The sequence below is a fragment of the Trichomycterus rosablanca genome, chromosome 2, assembly GCF_030014385.1.
Source record: "Trichomycterus rosablanca isolate fTriRos1 chromosome 2, fTriRos1.hap1, whole genome shotgun sequence".
NCBI lineage: Eukaryota > Metazoa > Chordata > Actinopteri > Siluriformes > Trichomycteridae > Trichomycterus > Trichomycterus rosablanca.
Window position 1 is genome coordinate 27,120,101 of NC_085989.1, and position 21,441 is coordinate 27,141,541.

General features: G+C 37.0%; 1 protein-coding gene across 1 annotated transcript in view; it reads left to right on the forward strand.

Moving 5' to 3' along the window:
- Positions 1–21,441, forward strand: part of csmd3b (CUB and Sushi multiple domains 3b) — a 538,328-nt gene that overhangs the window by 455,965 nt on the left and 60,922 nt on the right. The window contains exons 47-53 of the mRNA XM_063013213.1: positions 540–728; positions 1,666–1,812; positions 10,391–10,579; positions 14,999–15,184; positions 16,125–16,319; positions 18,706–18,879; positions 20,227–20,400. Of these exons, the coding sequence (XP_062869283.1) occupies positions 540–728; positions 1,666–1,812; positions 10,391–10,579; positions 14,999–15,184; positions 16,125–16,319; positions 18,706–18,879; positions 20,227–20,400 (1,254 nt within the window). The remainder of the gene's footprint in view (positions 1–539; positions 729–1,665; positions 1,813–10,390; positions 10,580–14,998; positions 15,185–16,124; positions 16,320–18,705; positions 18,880–20,226; positions 20,401–21,441) is intronic.

Here is a 21,441-nt window from a genome sequence, read left to right on the forward strand (position 1 = left end):
CATATACAGGGCTTTTCACAATTGTCTAACCAGTTTAGTGAATACATTATGAAAGAATTTTATGCACATACATATTAGTTGTGTATTCAAACTGACCCAGTAAAACTAAGCTGTAAACTAGACTGGTTCTGGAAATCATAACCTGACTAAATTAGTATTAAAAGAATAAAACCTGTGACTACATTAAACCTTAACTGCTCCAGACAATGTATTCTGTTTGGCAAGGTATTCCTGTTATGGCAGCTCATGTTATCTTGTTTTTCCTTTAATATGTCACTCTTCTGTATCTGGAAAACTTTTACGACTATAAAGACACTATAGGTTTACAGATGAACAACACCCAAAGGCTACATTCATTTACTATATAAATACTTATCAGACTGAGGGATGTCTGAGTTTTCTTCTCCCTAATGCTGTATGCATGATTGGAACATTAAATTATGTCCGTTATTATTAGCAGTACTTATAGTTGGTTTAAGAACACTGTCTAAAGTGTACTAGTGTAATACAGACTGCTGCTTTTCTGTTTGCTCTATCAGTGCAATGTCCTGCTCATGATGTGCGTTTCGATTCAACGGGTGTGATCTTAAGCCCTGGCTATCCAGATAGCTACCCCAATCTGCAGATGTGCTCATGGAGTATCAACGTGGAAAAGGGCTACAACATTACCCTACACTTCGAGTTCTTCCAGACTGAGAAGGAATACGACATTCTTGAAGTCTTTGACGGTATACTGTTTTTTTATTTTTACTTTCACAGTGCTGTATTAAAAGTTGAGTACACAAACAGTAAGAAGTTAATACCAAAATTCTCCATGTTGGTATCCACATGATTCATGATTATTGTTTAAGCATTGCTTTGCATTGACTTAAGACTACCAGAGAGTCCCAGAGAAGGGTCTGTTATTTCTCATGTACAGTGTAAACTTAATTTTGAGGCACAATCACAATTATATCCAGTTCAATTTACACTCCTTGACTCTTTTGACTTTGTACTTATGAACATAAAATGATTTATTCCTTTAAATTAAAATGTAAAGGTTACATCAAAACAGATCAACAAGTTGCAATCATGAAACACTGAGCTTCATTAAGTTCTCAAACACATTCCTGTCAAGAGAGTAGCACAGTAAAGTGGCAACAGGAGTTGATTTAACTTCAATTAAAATTTTAAAAAGATTAAGAAGAAAAATGTCAACAAAATGGATTAAAAAATAAATATTTTGAATAGTCATGGCAAAAATAAAATGCCAATTAGTTAAGAATGTTGATGCTAGCATTCACAAGTTTGTATCTATGCTCATTCGCATTGCTTTTGCTGGGGTTTGCAATAAATATGGTCAGTATCAGTTGTAGTCTTCCATGTTTTTATAAAATGGGCTTCTAGGGTCACTTACAACACACATTGGTAGAAGTAAATGGCAACAGCCACATGAACATCATATCTGACTTTCCAAAGACCTTATGTAGAGTAAGCACTCAATTATTAATCACTTGTTTTTCCTGGCATCTAATATTTAGCCTCTTAAAATGTTGCTCATTAAAATTTGACCAATGAATGTACTGGAATTTGAATGTCAGTGGAGTATTGGACTTTATTAACTTGGCTTGCCTTTTAAATCTCTTGGTTTTTGTTGCTTATTTCTTCTCTTGTGTATATTTTAAGGCCCCACAATTCACAGTCAGACCCTGGCTACTCTGAGTGGTGATGTTGCTACCCCTTTCAACATCACCACAACTGGACACCAGCTTCTGCTGCGCTGGTCAGCCGACCACGGCACCAATAAGAAGGGCTTTCGTATCCGCTATGTCGGTGAGTATCAAAGTATGTATCCACTTCGATAACTTTTTCAACTGCATGCTTTTTACTGCTTGTTATTCTGAGAAAGCATGTTGATAGAAGCATGTGTGTCATGTTGCCTTCATGGCTTGTTGGATGCTTCTATTTACGACTTACAGAGTCGTACTTATGATTACTTTGGCTCTAAGCTCACTGGTAAAGCTAGCTAATTAGTTAGCTTGATATATTTAGATCTGTGAAAACACTTTCTCCCTTTAAAATCTATGCAATGCAACAAAGTGTTAGATGTTCATAATCTGTGTCACTGGCCTTTTAAGTTTCAGGATATTAAAAATGATTAACTTTGGTAATTCTGTAAGCACATGAAGGCAGCATGCGTGTATCTATGGGCTCAGAACGTGCTATTACCCCAGAGTGGTATACACAGGAGCAGTGTAACAATATATAATGACTAACAATAATATATAATGACAGATAATACTGTCACTGTAAAATATCAGGGGATTAAATATTAGGTCAAATTAATTATGCCCACCAGCGTAAATGCACTATTTAAACAGCAAAGGTTACCAGACCAGCACGTTTTTGCATAATAAATGACTGATTAGGAGTATTTTGTCAATGGATTATTTTTTTTCAACTTGCCTAATTTTGAAACTTGGTATATATGGTTTTATATATTTTGCTATTGCTTTTACCAAAATAAGCCCCTTACCAAATCTGAAATTTTACATTAATTATCTATTATTATACTTAATATTGATTTTTTTTGTCCAAAAATGGGAACTATATGTCAGTTTTGTCAGCAAACAAAAATATATTTTAAAATATTTTCTGTATAAAATCTTACTGTGCTTGTGCTGGCTGGCAGAGGGAATGGAAGCGCAGATTGACACCTGGAGACAAAGCTTTATAAGCATACTTGGAACTTGTGGCTGAGTCCTTTGTTTATTGGTCTTGATTGTCAAATCTCTGTCTGTCTGACTTTACTACCTGCCTGGATTTTATCTCTGACCTTTTTTTGCTGCCGTTCATCTGTTCAGGTTCCCAGGGTCTCAGTCAGTAAACAATGGCATTCCTGTGTTGTAGCTGCCACAGGCACCCTTCCTTGTGTTTTTTGCCTCTACCAGTTTGCATGCAGGTTCCCCTGTCTGGTTCTTTGTTAAGCATTTGGCTTGTAACTCGCAGGTAGACTGAATAGCTGGTGGAGTTTTACCGTACCTTTCTCTCTTGAGCCTGTACCTGCGTTTCCTGGCAATCACATGAAGTGCTGTGTTAATGCTCCAGTAATGAGGTTGCCAGTCTTTTCTATTCTCGAGTCCCGCTGTTGGCTGCATCTTATAATTTGATTTTGTTTTATTTTTTCTGAAGTAATTATTTCTTTTATATTTTGATTACTTTGTTCATTTATTATTTGTTTTTGTAGCTTTTCAGCCACAGTATTTCTACTATTTGAAAACCAATATTGGAATGCACAGTATCTTTACTAGTGTTGCTCTACTACATCTGTACATCTAGATTAAAAGTAATGTTCAGAAACATTCTGCTTGCTTTGTGACAGGCTCAACATTTCTCACCATCTCATATAGGATAGGATTTTTGTATGTACACTATATGGTCTAAAGCAGGGGTTTTCAACCTGTGGGGCGCACGATACTTGTCCAGGGGGGTGTGACATTATAAGATTTTTTTACTTCTAAAACTAAAGCAATTAATTTCACCCTCAGGAGGCATATTTGATTAGTCTCGCTGACCATGCACACATGCACGTTTAATGTTATCCAGTTCAGTCTGGAAAAAAAGGACCGTTGGCTAGCAAAATAAGGCTAACAGTGAAGATAAATCAGTGACAAAAGCAATGACTGCTGTTATGATACATTGGTGTGTGTTTAAGAGAGGTGTATAGTGGGAGATGCTCTGTTCACAGTATCGCTTTAAGTGATTCAGGAGTCGATTCGTAAAGCTTGTGCACATTCTGAGTTTCTTCGTTTTTACTGTTAATAATAAATGCTGCGGTTTCAAATAAACACCAGCTACTGGAACATTTTGTGTGACTCGCTTTCCTTACAGGTGGGAGGCTGAATTAAACTGCTATTACCACAGAGTGGTAACCAAGTCAGACTCGTTATGCCCGTGGAGCTAAAAGTTAGCTTATCTGAGTTTTCTGTCAGACAAAGCAGAGTATCCTGAGCTAGCGAACTTACCAGTGATGTACTTTTACCTCTACTTGGCTCTGTGAAGTAACGTTTTCTGCTCTCATCTACATCAAAAGCAAGTACCACTTACGATTTACAAGTAGTTGAATTTCTATAATGTGCTCGAAGAATATGTTCAGCCGTTGCATTGAAAAGGATATAGCTTTCAATATTTTAATTAGCAAAATTGCATCGTATGTATGATGCGTTAACGTTAATTATATTATTTAATAATATTTTATATTATATAAAGTTAATTATATTATTTTAGCCTAATTATAGGCTATATAAAACTATAGGCATTAATATTGAGCTAACATTCCCCCTACTCTTCTATGAAGGCTTTTCACATTTTAGAGTGTGTCTAGGAATCAGTGCCTATTTAGTCAAAAGCACATTCGTGACATCAGGCAGAATGTTGGAAAATAAGACCTAGCTAGGAATTTACATTCCATTTTATCTGAAGTTGTAAAGTTGGGTTAAGATCAGACCTCTGCACATGCCACTGCAGCTTCTTTACACATAAAACATCAGACTATCTAATTATGGTCTCTTTGCTTTGTGTAGCACAGAGGAACAATCTGCTTTTTTCAAACTGTTGCAACACAATTGGAAACATATTATGTATTATATATAATTAAACACCTATGAATGATTGTGGCTATAATTCCCAAACTCAGCATTTAGCAGGCGTGCCTACATATTTTGGCCATACAGTGTATGTAGAGGGTGTGCAAGGGGGGGTGTAGAAAGTGTCTCTGCATTTTAAACACCATAAACTAAAAACTACAACAAAAGCAAAATTATAGATATTCCTAGTGACTCTTCAGCACTCTCAGAAATGATAAGGTATTTTATAGACCATATTCAAGACAAAAACATTATTTATATTTAGCATTTATGTACAGAAAAAACAAAGTTTGTGTTGAATGACAGAGGTAATTAATGAATTACTTAATGTAGTTAACATGAGACAAGAGTTCATTATAAAATCATATTTCGAGGTGCTAATCTCTTTGTGATGTTATTAAATCTAGTTTTCTTCTGAAAGGCTGCTCTGTTTTATAATTAACAGATCATTTTACTTGCTTTTATTATTTTATTATTTTACGGGCTTATTAGAATGCTAGTAACATACAGAACCTTCTATCTCATACCTTCATAGCTGTTGGACAATAATGTAAAAGTCACTGTTAAGCACAGCCAATGAAATAATGAAAATAATTCATATTCAGTTTATGTGAGAAAAGACATTCCACCTTCATCCCTTTTCCCCTCTAATGTAGCAGTGGGTATCACAATCACACTCTAGGTGCCAAATGCCTCGCACACATCTACTTTGACTATGAGCTTTTTGCTTTTTTGTAAATCCTAACAACTCAAGTATTGATTTAAATATTAGTTCTCATTGTTTAGAAAGGTGTTGTCTTAAAATAAAAAATGAAGGCAGAATAACAATTCTCAAATAGTCTGAGCAGCAGTGTTGGTGGTACCTCAAGTCATGTCAGTGAAAACATGTCTGACCGATGTGACATCACTGATGTGCTTTTCGAAACTATTACAAGCTGTAAAGAACTGTTAAGCATATTTACACCTAAATATATGTTGTATGTCTACAAACAATCACATATGGAAAATTGCATTTGTTAGGTTGGGGGCAGCTCGGTGGGTAGCACTGACGCCTCACAGCAAGAAGGTCCTGGGTTTGATCCCCAGGCAGGGCAGTCCAAGTCTTTTCTGTGCAGAGTTTGCATGTTCATTTGCGTACATTCCTGGATGACCGTTTAAACCCTTAGACTGTTCCAGCACTCAGCCCAGTACCTTGGTTAACTATAGTGTCAGATAAAATAAATAAAATATACAATTCCAACATTCTCTTGTATTTAAATTATATCATATGCTATAAATCCTCAGTGAGATGTATTCATAATAAATCATACCAGCCTCTTTTTACTTGAATACTATGTGGAATACTTTGTGGTGAATATTTCTGTTGACTGAGAGCATCACATAACATGGAGGGTCATAGTGAGAGAAGGCATTTATTCTTCACCAGAGAGACAATCTAGAGATTTATTGGAGGAGAGTCACATTAGATGTTAAAATATGCAGGAGACTTTCGAGCAAATCTTCCTTGAAGTGTTATGATCCTTCTACAACTCTCTTCCTCACTCTTTCACACTCTCATCCTCTCTTGTAACACTCTGAAGCCAATCACTTTCACACTGCCTGTCCTTTAAAAGAAAGCACATTCATTGAGGAGAGTATGCTCAGTTCAGTACGGTCAGCAGTCCAGCTCTACCGCTGATTAAAGCCTCTCTCTCAGGATGAACTTCAGTTCAACCTGTGGAGTCTTTGACTGGAGGGGGAGTCATAGAGCAGGGAGAGGCACATCCTCATTACTGTTTGTGACAAAAATAGTTTCCTCACCTCCATGACTTCCCTGAGATCTGCTTTATGATTAAGACCTGGTAGTCAATGCCAGGTCAGAGTGTCATGGTGCAGTCACATCAAGGGCAGATGCAACGTGACAACACAAGCTAACTATGCTTTTCAGGGCTACAGAGTGGTGCAATAGTAAAGCTTTTAATCAGTTGGCCAGATATTTCATGTGCATAATCAGTGAATATTTTCATCCTTGTAAATTGAGCAGTTGTAAGGTCATGTATACAGAGCGGGCCAATAGAGCATAACAGTGAGTGTACACATTTCTAGCTGGTCTGTTTCCAGAAATAAAATTCCTATAAATGTACTTAATAGGCATGAATTAACAGCAAAAGAGAAAACCTGGAAAAAGATTCCAGAACTGTCTACTTTGATGTTACAAGGAAACAAACTATTGATCCTATTATGCACTACAAATTCCTATCAAATATTCCCACCGTCAGTGCTTTAGTATAGCTTTATTCATTGGATTTTATGTGAATATAGTTTTTTTACTTGTCATTTAGATTTTTTTTTTCTAGTTTTGTTTCCATTGTTTAAGCATATTTCACAAGCTAACCAGCTATCTAAATTGTTAATCACAGTTAATCTATGTTCAGTCTCTCATTTAAGGCTTTGCTATTGTGGGTAATAATGTATGTTCTCTAGCAAATCTCAAATCTCTAGCAGTTAAACTCATCTCATTAAAAATATATGTATACAGTGCCATCAGAAAGTATTCACACCCCTTCACTTTTTCCACATTTTGTTACATTACAGACATATTTGAAAACCGATTTGAGTATAGTTTTCTTTTTAAAAATCTACATGAAATAGCCCATAATGACAAAGTAAAAACATGTTTTCAGACATGTTTGTAAATTTATTAAAAATGTAAACATTTAAACATAATAGGTACATAAGTATTTACACCCATGGCTTAATATTTTGTTGAAGCACCTTTGGCAGCAATCACAGCCTCAAGTCTTCTTGGATATGTCTGTACAAGCTTGGCACGCCTGTTTTTGGGCATTTTCTCCCATTCTTCTCTGCAGATCCTCTCAAGCTCAGTCAGGTTGGATGGGCAGCGTCTGTAGACAGCCATTTTTAGGTCTTTCCAGAGATGTTCAATTGGATTCAAGTCCGTGCTCTGGCTGGGCCACTCAAGGACATTCACAGACTGCTCCTGAAGCCACTCCTTTGTTATCTTGGCTGTGTGCTTTGGATCATTGTCGTGTTGAAAGATGAATCGTTGCCCTAGTCTGAGTTCCAAAGCACTCTGGAGCAGGTTTTCTTGAAGAATCTCTCTATATTTGGCTGATGTCATCTTACCCTCTATGCGGACTAGTCGCCCATTTCCTGCCACAGAAAAACATCCCCACATCATGATGCTGCCACCACCATGCTTGACAGTAGGGATGGTGTTAGCCAGGCGATGAGCAGTGCCTGTTTTTCTCCAGACATGACGCTTGTAGTTCAGGCCAAAAAGTTCTATTTTGGTTTCATCAGACCAGAGAATTTTGATTCCTCCGGTCTGAGAATCCTTAAGGTGCTTTTTGGCAAACTCCAAGTGGGCTGCCATGTGCCTTTTAGTGAGGAGTGGCTTCCATCTGGCCACTCTACTGTGAAGGCCTGATTGGTGGTGTGTGTTAGCAATGGTTGACCTACTGGATGGTTGTCCTATCTCCATAAGGGAACACTGGAGCTCTGCCTTAGTGACCATTGTGTTCTTGGTCACCTCTCTGACCAAGGCCCTTCTTCCTCGATTACTCAGTTTGGTCGGTCGGCCAGATCTACGGAGGGTTCTGGTGGTTCCAAACTTCTTCCATTTCCGAATAATGAAGACCACGGTGCTTTTCGGGACCTTCAATGCTGCCGAAATTTTTTTGTCTCTTTCCCCAGATTTGGGCCTTGACACAGTCTGGTCTCTGAGGTCTAAAGACAATTCCTTTGACTTCATTGCTTGGTTTCTGCTCTGATATGCACTGTCAACTGTGAGACCTTTTTTAGACAAGTGTGTGCCATTCCAAATTATGTTCAATCAACTAAATTTACCACAGGTGGTCTCCAATCAAGTTGTACGTAGAAGCATCTCAAGGATGATCAGTGTAAACTGGATGCACCTGAGCTCAATTTTGAGCGTCATAGCAAAGGGTGTGAATACTTATGTACCTATTATGTTTAAATGTTTACATTTTTAAAAGATTTACAAAAACGTTTGAAAACATGTTTACACTTAATCATTATGGGCTATTTCGTGTAGATTTTTTAAAAGAAAATTATACTCAAATCGGATTTCGAACATGTCTGTAACGTAACAAAATGTGGAAAAAGTGAAGGGGTGTGAATACTTTCTGATGGCACTGTATATGTATATATGTAGCCCATAATGCAACAGGCCAGGTTTATGTCTGATCACTGCAACAGATTATTTAGGTTAAACAAAGAGAGAACAGTTTTAACACTGAGCTTTTGTAAGATGCATTAATCTGTCAAATGATGTTCCTTGAACTGGTGTTTGAAAAAATGATGTATCAGTTGTTTTATGAACGATGGTCTGCTTACTTATCATGAGTCTTAAAAGCAAAGGAAGCCCCCAATGTTTCAATGTGGAGTCTATGTTCAAAGGATTTTCTTGAGTGTTGATGTTCTTTGCAGCAACATACTCAAGAATATTCAAAGCCCTTTGTTTGTGACTGCTCTGTTCTCATAAAACTGTACTTGGTTGTGTTCCAGCAATAGAGAGAATGGATGCACTGCATGAGTGAAATAAATACTTTGTTTCTAAAATCGAAGTCAGCATAGGAATATGTTTGCTTTATTTGCATGGATTAGAAAAAGTCTGAATAATTAAGAACTGCATATAGTTTTTTTTTTATTAATAATACATTTTGTAATATGTTACTGTGAGTTACCAGTTAAAAAAATAGCATATCAAACCCTGTTTTTGACACTTTGCTATTCCTTTTAATACTCCTTATATTAAAAGTTTTAAAACTAAAACAAAATACAAAAGCTTTGTACTAGTAAACCAACATCAGTCCAGTTACATTTGTCTTTTGGGAAATGGCACGGTGCATTTCATTGTGGTCCTGTCCTGCAGGAGTTTCGACAGCATTAATTGGTTCAAGTCAAAAAGATCTGGAAAATCCAATGCTCATAAAGACAAAAATCCATGTTTTATTTAATTAATATATAAAAATAATAATATTACAAATAATAATATACAACATTCCTGCCATCTGACTGGCCCAGTCAACAGGTGCTCACCTGCGAACACCAACCTAGGCCTGGCTCAGGGGGTAAGTTCTGGCAACCCTAATTGACAGGTTACACAGGCTCTCTCTCGGGGGGTGTCTGAACTCTTTCCTCTTGACTGATGTACCCAAGCCCTTCAAAAGAGAGACAAAAAGGCGTAAAAATGGATATTTTGATGTTAGAGTATTTTGATGAGATTAATAAGTAATGAGTTTGGATTACATTGTACTATCATTATTAATAGCCATGGAATTTTAATAAAGCTGTGCAGAAAGACTTATGTCTAGATATTGGTGCCTGGTTGTGCCATCAGCATGCCTTCGTTTAGGTGCATTTTACCGTACAGATTTTTTAGTGATGCTCAAATTAAGTTAACCTGTGACATTTGTTTCATGGTTAAGAAAATTTCAAACTTTTTTTGCAAACTAGATAGCATGGAGATTATATCCAAATGTCAATTAAAAGATTCAGGGAAAAAAAAACTTAGTGGGATTGCCCACTGTTTGAAAAAGCTGCTTACATTGAACATGCAGGGTTTATAATTGCAGATTTATATTTATCTGTCTGTAATAACATCCATAACGTAGCAAAGAAGTGAGGGCAGCCTAACATATGGCAGAAGGCATGCTGAGGTGGCCCTGAGCACACTTGTCTCTTTGAGGTGGTGATTAAGAAGCTGATGGGGTTTGCTCTCTGTCTGTCTGTGTGTGCAGCTCTTTACTGCAGCACCCCTGATTCCCCACTGCATGGCTCCATCAGCAGTCAGACAGGAGGCCATATGAACAGCCAAGTACGTTGGGCCTGTGACCGTGGCTATCACCTTATTGGCAAGAGCACAGCCGTCTGCAGGAGAACACCGTATGGCTACTACACCTGGGATGCACCAGTACCTGCCTGCCAGGGTAAGAGCTGCTTATACGAAGTGCAGTTATCAATGTCAAACAGTTATGTATTTGATGTTTGCTAAATCATGTCTACATATATTTTCACATATACTGATGTATTTTTAAAGAATGAAAGTGCAATATAAATCTTATTAAAGGTAATTAAACACTTGGGTTTATGCTTTTTGCTTCAAACTGTAGAGTTAAGATGAGCTTTTAATCCTTATCATACGCGTTACTGGAAAAGAGGGAAAAGGTGAGAACAAATCTTCACCTGAGTAGAAGAGTTTAGTTTCTAAAATGTCCACCATCTCCCCTCTTTTCGGTGGCACAGTGGGTAGCACTGCCTCACAGCAAGAAACTATTCAATAAGCAGTATTCTTGTGTTCTTTAATGCCAAAACCCTCATGGATCTGGACTGTGACATTCTTACTCAACCATGTTCAGTAGGTCTATGTTTGTCCACAGGAGACTAGTGGTGTGGCAGTTTGGTCATACTAGTGCTTTTCGTTATTGACACTATGTGCTTGCTTGTATGTGACAAATATGTTAATTTAACATAAATAGGGTTACAGTTGGTTTCAAATTTCTGCAACTGTTATTTTCTATATTATTGGAACGGTGTAGTCAGGACTCAAGGAGGGGCATTCCAAAAGTTTCATGTTTTTCAAATGTGGCTATGCCAAAACCAGCTTTGTTGGGTTATAGGTCATCGTTCTTTTAAAGTACATCCAAGATGCTACACCCAGATCACTTGGCTGTGGGTTTTAAGTTGTATGGATTTTTTAGTAATTAATTAAAATTAATTAGGAGGCCATGTAATGTAGTTAGATGACATTCTATGTTATACATTGCCCGAGGAACAATGATCTGCTTGGTGGCTTGGTAGCACTGTCGCCTCACAGCAAGAAGGTCCAGGGTTTGATTCCCAGGTGGAGCAGTCCAGGTTCTTTCTGTGTGGAGTCTGCATGTTTTCCCTGTCTCTGTGTGGGTTTCCTCTGGGAGCTCTGGTTTCCTTCCACAGTCCAAAGACATGCAGTCAGGTTAATTGAAGATACTAAAGTCCCCCCAGGTATGAGTGTGTTGTGTGCCCTGTATTAGACTGGCAACCTGCCCAGGGTGTTTCCTGCCTTTCACCCAAGAAAATTGACTCACCACAACTCTGAATAGAAAAAGCATTGGTAGAACTGACAGTGAATTAATGAATTTATATTTTTTACATTTTAATACAGCTGATCTTTATCATTTTATGTTCTATTACTTTGAACAAGTTTTTGGGTTGTGTCTATGGTAGTTTGTGTCCATTTAGTCAGACTTTTGTGTCCAAGGCTTTCACACCAATTTCATCAAGCTATGTCTTTATGGCTTCATAGCCATGCTGTTAGAGAAAAGGGCCTTTGTCAAACTTTTGCCACAAAGTTAGAAGCATATCATTTGTTTTGTATAATTGTGTTCATTCACCTGTTAGCAGCGCATGGGGCTAAAATGCAATTATTGGATGGTTGCTATCTTTCCTTTGATCATATAATATATAACCAAATTTGTAATATAAATAACTACTAAAGGAGTGGATAAAATCACTGCACAGCAGTGGAGAGTCAGGTCTAAATGAATATATTAGCAGCACAAAAGCATTTTCTCACACCTTAGTAATGGTTCTGTCAGTAATGCAAATTGCCAGTAAATCTAAATACCCTGGGAAATTGTATCTATGGCTTATCAACCAGCCTCTTCTGCTGTACAATGCCAAGTAGTAATTCAGTAAGTTGCCACCGTCCAGAGATCAGCTGCACTAACAAGCTTTTATGGTCAGGAATACAGATGCAGTAATTAGTCATGCTGCTTTCTCACTGTTGTTGTTTATTTATGATCTGTTTGATCTGTCACATTACTGACTAATCTGCAGAGTGCTCTTTCTCCATCTGTGTCATTTATACTGCACCACCTATCTACTCAGATCCAGCCCCATGTGCAGTGAAAAACAGAGTAAGTGTAAATAGTTTCTGAATCAGTGCACTCTTGGCCGCCTCCCTCCACATGCTAATGTGACAGCGTTTGCCCCAAGCCATTGGAGACTATGGCTTCTGCAGCGCTAACATCCAACGCAGAGTGACACTTAAATGACTCTGTAAACTTCTGAAGTGTTTCAGGCACTTCGGCGGTCTGTGGTGTCCTAACGCAAAGCAAAAAGGCTTCATCTTTCATCTTTATCAAAGTGTGATGGTCCATGTGAGAGAAGGAGTGTTATCTTTGATTTGTGTTTCAAATGTGGAAAACGATAGTGGGATGAAATTATCAGTTAATTAATGCTTTGTGTCTGAGTCCATGCTTAGAACACACTTCATATTCAGAAGTTAAAAAAACCTACGGTGAGTTGATGCCCTTTATGTTTCAGTGGCAGGTGTATAAAAGGAGAAGCGGGCAGCAGTCAAGATAAGAATTTTCATTTGCTTGTAGACCTGATGAGGCCCAGACAGCAGCACAATAAATGAAACTGATCAAATCATGGTCTTGTAGACTTTCAGGCTGCTCTAAGATTTATAAATGCATTTTTGTGTATGCTTTTTTCTTCTGTTTACTTCTTTAATCTATGTATTGACCTTTTGCAAAGGCTATTGTGCATCTGCAAATCAGACCATTGCACACATTAAAAAGTGACTGCATGACATCTGAATCACTGCTATATTTGTTTTTAATAAGAGTGAATGTTTTGCATTAAGCTGGAAATAGGAATCATTTTACTTTTGTTAAGTACATTTGTTAAAAATAAAAAAAAATGTTTTTTTTCCTTTTTCTTATAGCTGATTAACTGATTAACTTTATTGTAATTTGTAAATATAGACACATTTACAATTTGATGCCTGCAACACACTCAAAGTTGGTACAGATAGCAAAAAAGATTAAAAAGTTGATAGAATATTGAAGATACAGTGTTTCGAAACATTTCACATTTAGCAGGTAAATTGGTAACAGGTGAGGGTGTCATGATAAGGTATAAAAGGAGGATCTGCCAAAGGCTTAGTCTTTGTACCAAACTTCATTAGAGAACTGTTATTCAGTTAAAAAAAGAACATTATTTAATGCAAGATAGCATATAATTTAAGTGTTATTCCATTTACCATACATAATATTATGAAAAGATTCATGGAATCTGGAAATCTCAGTCATTGTAAGGCTAATTCATACACCACTGTTAAATGTGAATGACCTTTGAAAAGTGAATTGACCTCTCAGATGGAATTGCATGAGAAACCAGCATTCTACTATAATAACTATACCCATTTGGTCTCGGGAGAAAAAACGATTGTCACTTAACATGGTCCACCACAGCATCAAGAAATGCAACCTGAAACTCTTCACATTTCAGCTTGTTTTTAGGAAAAACGGACATGGAGTTCTTCATACTTAGGACTGCCCAGACTGTTATTAGTAAATGATGTAAATGCCATTATCTATCATGGTATGGGTGTCAACAGCATGTGTGGCTTGCATATGTGTAAAGCTATCATTGATGCAAAGGTGTGTATATTGGGATTCTATAGAGACGCATGCTGCCCTCAAGGTGACATCTTTTCCCAGGAAGTCCATGGTTATTCCAGCAAGATGATAGCAGGCCTTATTCTGTATGTGCTACAACAGAGTGGCCTTGTAGACACTGAGTGTGTGTGCTTGACTGGCCTGTCTGCAGTCTCCTATTGAAAATGTATGATGCACATAAAGAGGAGAATAAGACAATGGCAAGCACAGACTGATGAGTAGCTAAAGTCTCATATCAAGCAAGAATGGACAAAAATTCCATTTGCAAAGCTGCATCAAATATTGTTCTTAGTTGCCAAACCATTAAAAAGCCTCATTAATAGGAAAGGTGATGGAACACAGGGGTAAACAGGCCTCTGTCACAACATTTGAGTGTGTTAAAGGTATCAAATACTACATGTGTAAAACATTGGAAGTCTTTTACATTGGTTTGTAAAATAAACCTTTAAAAAAAAAATAACATAAAAAATTATCTTTTTAATTCATGTTATTAATTTTTTTCCACTGAAAATAGGGTTTGTATTTTTATATAAATAATCAGCCTTTTTTTTCTTTTTTTTTTTGAATGTGGGATTTTCTATGATTTGTTGGTGCAATGGTGTAATATAAAGTCCTGGAAATCAGGGTTTTCAGCAAAACCATTGTTTTTAGTCATGTTATGATGAAAAATGGAACTAATGAAAACTGATTTCGTTGTAGTTAAAAAATCTGAATGACTTTTAAATGCCCTTCACATTTCAGACAAAACTAAGAATTTAACAATGGAAAAAAAAAAAATATGTATATAGTGCTACTTTTAAGTTTTTATCTGTTAAAAATTATGATATCAACTTTGGAGCACCATGTGCAGATTTTAGTAAGTGCTAAGTGTTTAAACCCTCTGTTTTTCCTTCCTCATAGCTGTGTCCTGTGGAGTGCCTAAGGCGCCTATAAATGGGGGTGTGCTGGCTGTGGATTACTCAGTTGAAACACGCGTGACCTACTTCTGTAACGACGGCTACAGACTTTCCTCCAAAGAACTGACCAGCGCCGTGTGCCAGACTGATGGCACCTGGAGCAATCACAACAAGATCCCTCGCTGCTCTGGTACCTAGCTTTTCTTCACACATACCCAAGAGTATGCTAATGCCCATTTAAGAGCTCTAGACACACACACACACACACACCAAACATATACACACACAGAGCCACAGAACAGCAGCTTCACTTCTGCTTTATTTATGAGCTGATTATGTTCTTAGTGCCAGAACATTAAGTTATTACCCTTTAAAGCTTGGGCTCAGATGCTGTGGCCACATTACAAAATGGTACAAAATGGGGTTGCAGTTTTTTTGAAATGTGGGAAATAGCGTTTGAATGTGTTATGGTTAAAGCCTTAATGGAGGGCAGTGGGGGCTGATGATACAGGCAGATTCAGTAGGGTGCAAAATGATGGGCTATTTCTTCACTGTGGTCAATTTTCTTATAGCAGTTCATAAAACACGTTTAGTAAGAATCTTTCCAGGCCCTTTTTGTTATTGTTTTCACTGCTTCTGTTAAAGGACAAATATCGACAGGGTAAATGTTCATAAGCATAAATAGGAAAGAGGTGGCACAGTGGTGTAGCAGGTGGTATTGTTCTCATACAGATTCAGGCTCTTGAGGACCCTTGTCAGTGCAGCCTGTTAAAAGTTTCTTTTTTTCCCTCTGCAAAATACCCCTAGAGTACATTGGTGTACTTTCACCTACCACATATACGAAAGGTGAAGTGGCTACTCTTAATCCTTCTCTTAGTGATTGAGTGGGTAGGGGACTGGTGCTCTCACCAAGGTGTGTTCCTCTTCTGAGCACAATGTTTCTGGGAAAATTACGGACCCAATAACATATTTCCACCAGAAAGGTCTTTAAATACAGAAGTTACCATCATTTATCATAATTTATTTTAAATTTAGAACAGATTGTCATTAATTATGTTTGTCAGATTTAGCATTTGGCTTCATATTTCTAATGTGTGTGTGTGTGTGTGTGTGTGTGTGTGTGTGCGCAGTTGTTGTTTGCCCTAGCATTGGGTCATTTTCTCTGGAGCATGGGAGGTGGCGAATCGTTAATGGTTCACATTATGAATACAGGACAAAAATCATCTTTACCTGTGACCCTGGCTATTACCGTCTGGGCCCTGCCCACATCCAGTGTATGGCCAATGGAGCATGGAGCTGGAGGAACGAAAGACCACATTGTCAGAGTAAGAATCCATCACAAACTCTTGCTAGCTGCAGTTGTAAGGAAAATGTTGTTATTGCATATTTGTCACACAAAATTTCAGATCAGGAATCAGGAAACAAAAAGTTGTGCAAACATTAAATATTAATTAATAAAGACACATTTTGTTAAACATAATTTTATTTAGGTTCTCAGATGGCATAGTGGTAAATTATGCCAACCCACTATGGCTGGGATACAGGGTTTGAATCTCAAGAGGTGCTATCGGCCAGTTTGGTGCCTACAAATGATTGGCTAAGTCTGAGGGGAGGGGTGGCTGAGGCTTCTGGATGGATTGGCAACCTGTCAGGGGTGTGCTATTGCATTGTGTCAGTCGTTCTGGGGAAACTGAGACCCTGACCAGGATAAAGTCGTGGTAAATATAATAATGAAAGAAAAAAAATATTTAAAGAACAAAGTTGTTTTTTTAAACAACCAGTTCAGCAAATTCAATTGGCAAGCTAATTTCACTAATTGATCACAACTTGGCTTGGATTTCTGGCACCCCTTTTGAAAATAAATCTTACTTCTCACTTACCACCAAAGTCACCTTTAACTTTTAACACAATCACAATCTAACATTAGATTAAAATGTGTGGAAAAGCCATTTCTATGGCTCCAGAACTGCATCAAACCACTATAAAAGATATTACTTTCAAATGTAGTTAAAATGAGACAATAGGTATTTGAATGACAAGCAAAATTGGAAGTTTTTTTGTCTCACTGTGTTTGTTAAAGAAGGATCTCAGCAAGGGGTTCATTATGTCTAGTGTAAAGCAAATACATCTTGTTGTAGAAAGAATGTTCTACCAACAGTTAGTCATAGCTGTGATAATGTAATACTGTGGACATGATTTGCTTTGGATGATCCTACTGTTATTGAAAGGAACAGTAAATCCCACTCTTTATTCAAAGATCAGATGAACAAGAGTCAGTACTTAAGCTAAAGCAAGACTATGAAACAAAATGCAAAACATTTTCATAAGTATGTGGAAAGACAAGATTACAGTAGTTTTAGTAGCTTCATCAGTGGGTTTACTTAAAGCTTAACATTAAGTTCATGCCCATAAACCCAGCAGTGTTTCTAACTTTAACTAGTTCAGCAAAGAAGAGCGGGCAAATATTTCCTCCACAAAGAGGTGGAAAACCAAGTGATTAGTTGCAGTCATTGCTGCTTTAAATGGTGCAGCCAGTCAGTAAATTTAATAGGCACATTTTTTCACAAATATAAGTGTTGTATAATGTCTATTTAAAATGTTCTTTGTGTAATACCATGATTTGTTTAATGATTTGAAATCAGTGTGACAAATATGCAAAAACATTACTCTTTTCCGTAGAGATGATCTTTTCTCGAGAATTTTTTAATGTAGTACTTTTTGGTGAATTTTTTAATGCTGTACTTAACTATTCTAGCTAGTTAAACACAAAATATAATTTTTTCATTACTTTTGCAATTCCGATCTATGTTGCACATAAGTATTGTTTGTCTTTGGAAACAGGTTTATACGACAATGAAAATGCATTAAAATATCTTAATTTTATATGTGAACCTCTGGGTCTTCTCCAACAGCCAGGTATTCCAATTAATACGATGACAGTAGAGATATTAAAAATACACATGAGGAGTTTATTTATAGAAGTCTCCACAATGGACAAAATGATGTCACCCACAGTGATGTGAAAACCACTTTTCAAAACCAATTGTTGCACACCACACCACACAGTCGCAAAAGATCACCTGAGAGTTCCACACCTCTTATGTAACAATGTTCTTTGACTGGATGAGAGAACACTTAAATATTATTTGGAAATCAAGAACTATATTCCACCACCAAATCCTTACCTCAACTGTGAAGCATGGTAAAGGGAACACCATGGTTTGGGCTCTTTTTGTTCTTGTTTTCTCAGGGTTTTCTCAGTTTTCTCTCTTTCAAGCTTGTATAATCAAAAGGTAATGAATTTAAAATTCTACTAAATAATTCTACAGGAGAACGTTATAGTAGGAATTCATCATCAGAAGATAGAGGTTCTACCACTTACTAACGACAAGGGTTTGTTTTCCTTTTCCAGTCTGTGAATAATTTATTGATGGGTTCAGTAAAGACATGAAAAGTGCAGCTTTTGTGTCATTTATTCAGCATGAATGTCTTTGTGTATTGTTTAGAATTGAATTACCAGACCACATATTATAAATAAATAATGAAAAAAAATTTGAAAAAGAAATCAGACTGTTTCATCAACTGTATATTAAACTGCATTGCCGTTCAGAGTTAAAGTGGTCTATTCAGACTTGGCTCAGCTGGTGTTCAAATGTGTAACCTTTTGTGTTTAACACCTCTCTCTTTCCCTGTGCTGTCCTTCCTTCGTAGTTATCTCCTGTGGGGACCTTTCCACACCTGCCAATGAGAAGAAAATTGGAACACAGACCACTTTTGGGGCCACTGCTATCTTTACATGTGATGCTGGCTTCATGCTGGTGGGCTCCACTGTAAGGGAGTGCCTGTCGTCTGGCCTGTGGAGCGGAACAGAGACACGATGTCTAGGTAGAAAAGTCCACTGTTATTTCACTGCTATAGAGCCTTAAAGTATTTAGATGCAAACTTTTTCTTAAAAGTTTATAAAATGATTTGTCACATAAATGATTCCCACAGCTTGGTATTTATATAAATCTTACTATCTATTTACAAATCTGTCATGTCATCAATTAAGTATTGATTTCCTTTTGTTTAGTACTTGGACTTTGTTGAGGCAGTTATTACAGTTATTACAGTTACTATTTATTTTGCTTCATTGACATATTTGTCCAAGTCTTCTGAATGATTATTTAAGTTCTGCCAGGTTATTTGGGCCACAAATTACTAACCTGAACTTGTAGCTAGGCAACCAGATCTATACCATGTAATGAGTAAAGTATTATCTGACTCAAGGGTAATGCTATAGTTAAAATAAATAATAAATCACCTACAGTTGGTAAATTCCTGAGGATTATGTTGCATCTCATTCTGAAAGCTTGTGATTAAAATAGAGTTGCTTAGACATCCCACCCCCACTTTGTGGCTTTAACAGCCTCCACTCTTCTGGAAGGAGACTCTGTGTGAATTTCTGTTTATTATTCCTCATCAGACTAGTTGGCCTGGATCTGCTAGAACAGGGAAATACCTTCTCCAAACCTTTTCACCCACAAACAGGATTTTAGAATATAAAATTCTACTTCTGTATGTTTTTAAAAGGGTAAGAGGAAACCTGAATACTTGGATAACCACAACATGTTCATTGTCACAGACAGCTAAAGAATGCAAGGATCAATTCCAGATCTTCAGGATCCATGCTTTACCTGCTGGATCACCATGTGGAAACCCCCTCTATGACAAAAAATTAATTAAAAATGTTAAAATGGGTTGATATTTTTATAGGCACTTTAAAATGTCTCAAAGTTTCATTTTATTTGTCACTAAAATTGATTTGAATATGTGCCAAGATATAGTATGTGTCCTTTAGCATACCAAAAGCATAATTTAGTCATTATCACTGACTTTGATAGCCTTAAACCATCCATTGTTACTTTGAAAGGGGCTAGACAAATACTGAAAATGTTTTGATAACTTTAATAAGTACAACTTTTTAACCAGTAAATCATTTTCAAGTTTGTTTATTTAATTTTCCACTAGGGGATCTGTTAGAATGTGTCTGTTAGAATTGTCTATCCTTTTTCCATCTCTTTAAATGTTTCTGACATGTTTTTGCCTTTTAAAGTGTATAACGTTAATATTGTAGTTTCTGTTTCCTCAGATGTGCAGACCCAGGCCCATCAAATGTTCCTGTTTAATTAAACAGCATCTCAGTCTTCTTTCTTTTTAAACCGCTCTTTTTGTCATGCTTTCTCCCACTAGCGGGGCACTGTGGGCTGCCTGAGCAGATTGTGAACGGTCAAGTAATCGGAGAGAATTTTGGCTACAGGGACACTGTGGTATACCAATGCGCCCCAGGCTTCCGGCTCATTGGTTCCTCTGTGCGCATCTGCCAGCAGGACCACAACTGGTCTGGACAGCTACCCATTTGCATTCGTAAGTGTGTGCTGGTTTTTATTCCTCTTTGGGTGCTCTGTGTTGTATATGCTTTCTTCAGCTGTAAGATCCAAAAAGTATGACACAGGATATAAATGATAAGTGAGAGGCAATGTGTGTTTTTCCTTAATATAGTTAGTCCTAAAAAAAAATTAAAAGGCAGGAACAGAATATAAAATGCTGATAAATGCTGCAAAAACGAAAGTGATTTTAACCCAAGAAGATTAAGGTGGAAAATAAAAGATTAGAACAAGTTGACTTCTTATATTTGAGAAGTAGGGGCAATAATACTGCAGCATTTGCTGGTCCTGTTAAGTCAAGAATGACAATGGGCATGGTGACAATGGTGAAATTGGCAAGGATAGAGAAAAACTATTTACTTTGCCTTTGCACCATCACCAAGCTTTGATTAGTGAAAGCAATGGTGAAGCCTGGACACTAAAGAAGCATTCAGGCTTTTAGAAACAGGTATATCAGAAAACTGCTGAAAATCTCATAGAGGAAGATCATGACCTCTGAGCAAGACTGCCAGAACAAAAAATGAGCTACTGAATCACATAAGGTCCAGCAAGTTATGTTACTTTGGACATATGATGGGGCACCCACATGACAACATTGAAGGCAGTGTTATGGCAGGACTTGTAGAAGACTCAGAAAACTAAGAAGACCCAGAATAAAATGGATTGACAAGATTACAAGCTGAATTGCATTACAAGGGGCTAGTCTGTTGTTTTTCGTGTAAGATATAAAATGCACTATAGATACTTTGCTGAGCTAAATAACTTGAGTTTAATTTTACACAGGGTTTAATCTTAAAAAATGTTATTATTACAGGCTTAACTAATAATACAATATAAAACTAGCATTTAGAGTTAATGTATCTCACGCTGAGGTAACATCACTGGGCAGGATGAACAACTGTAGGCTAAATTGGCTACCATCAGTATGCCGTTTGCTTAAACTTATTAACATCCTCTATGTTAAAACAAACAGCTTTGACACTACAATACAACAATCTTGCTTAGTACAGATTCACAAAAA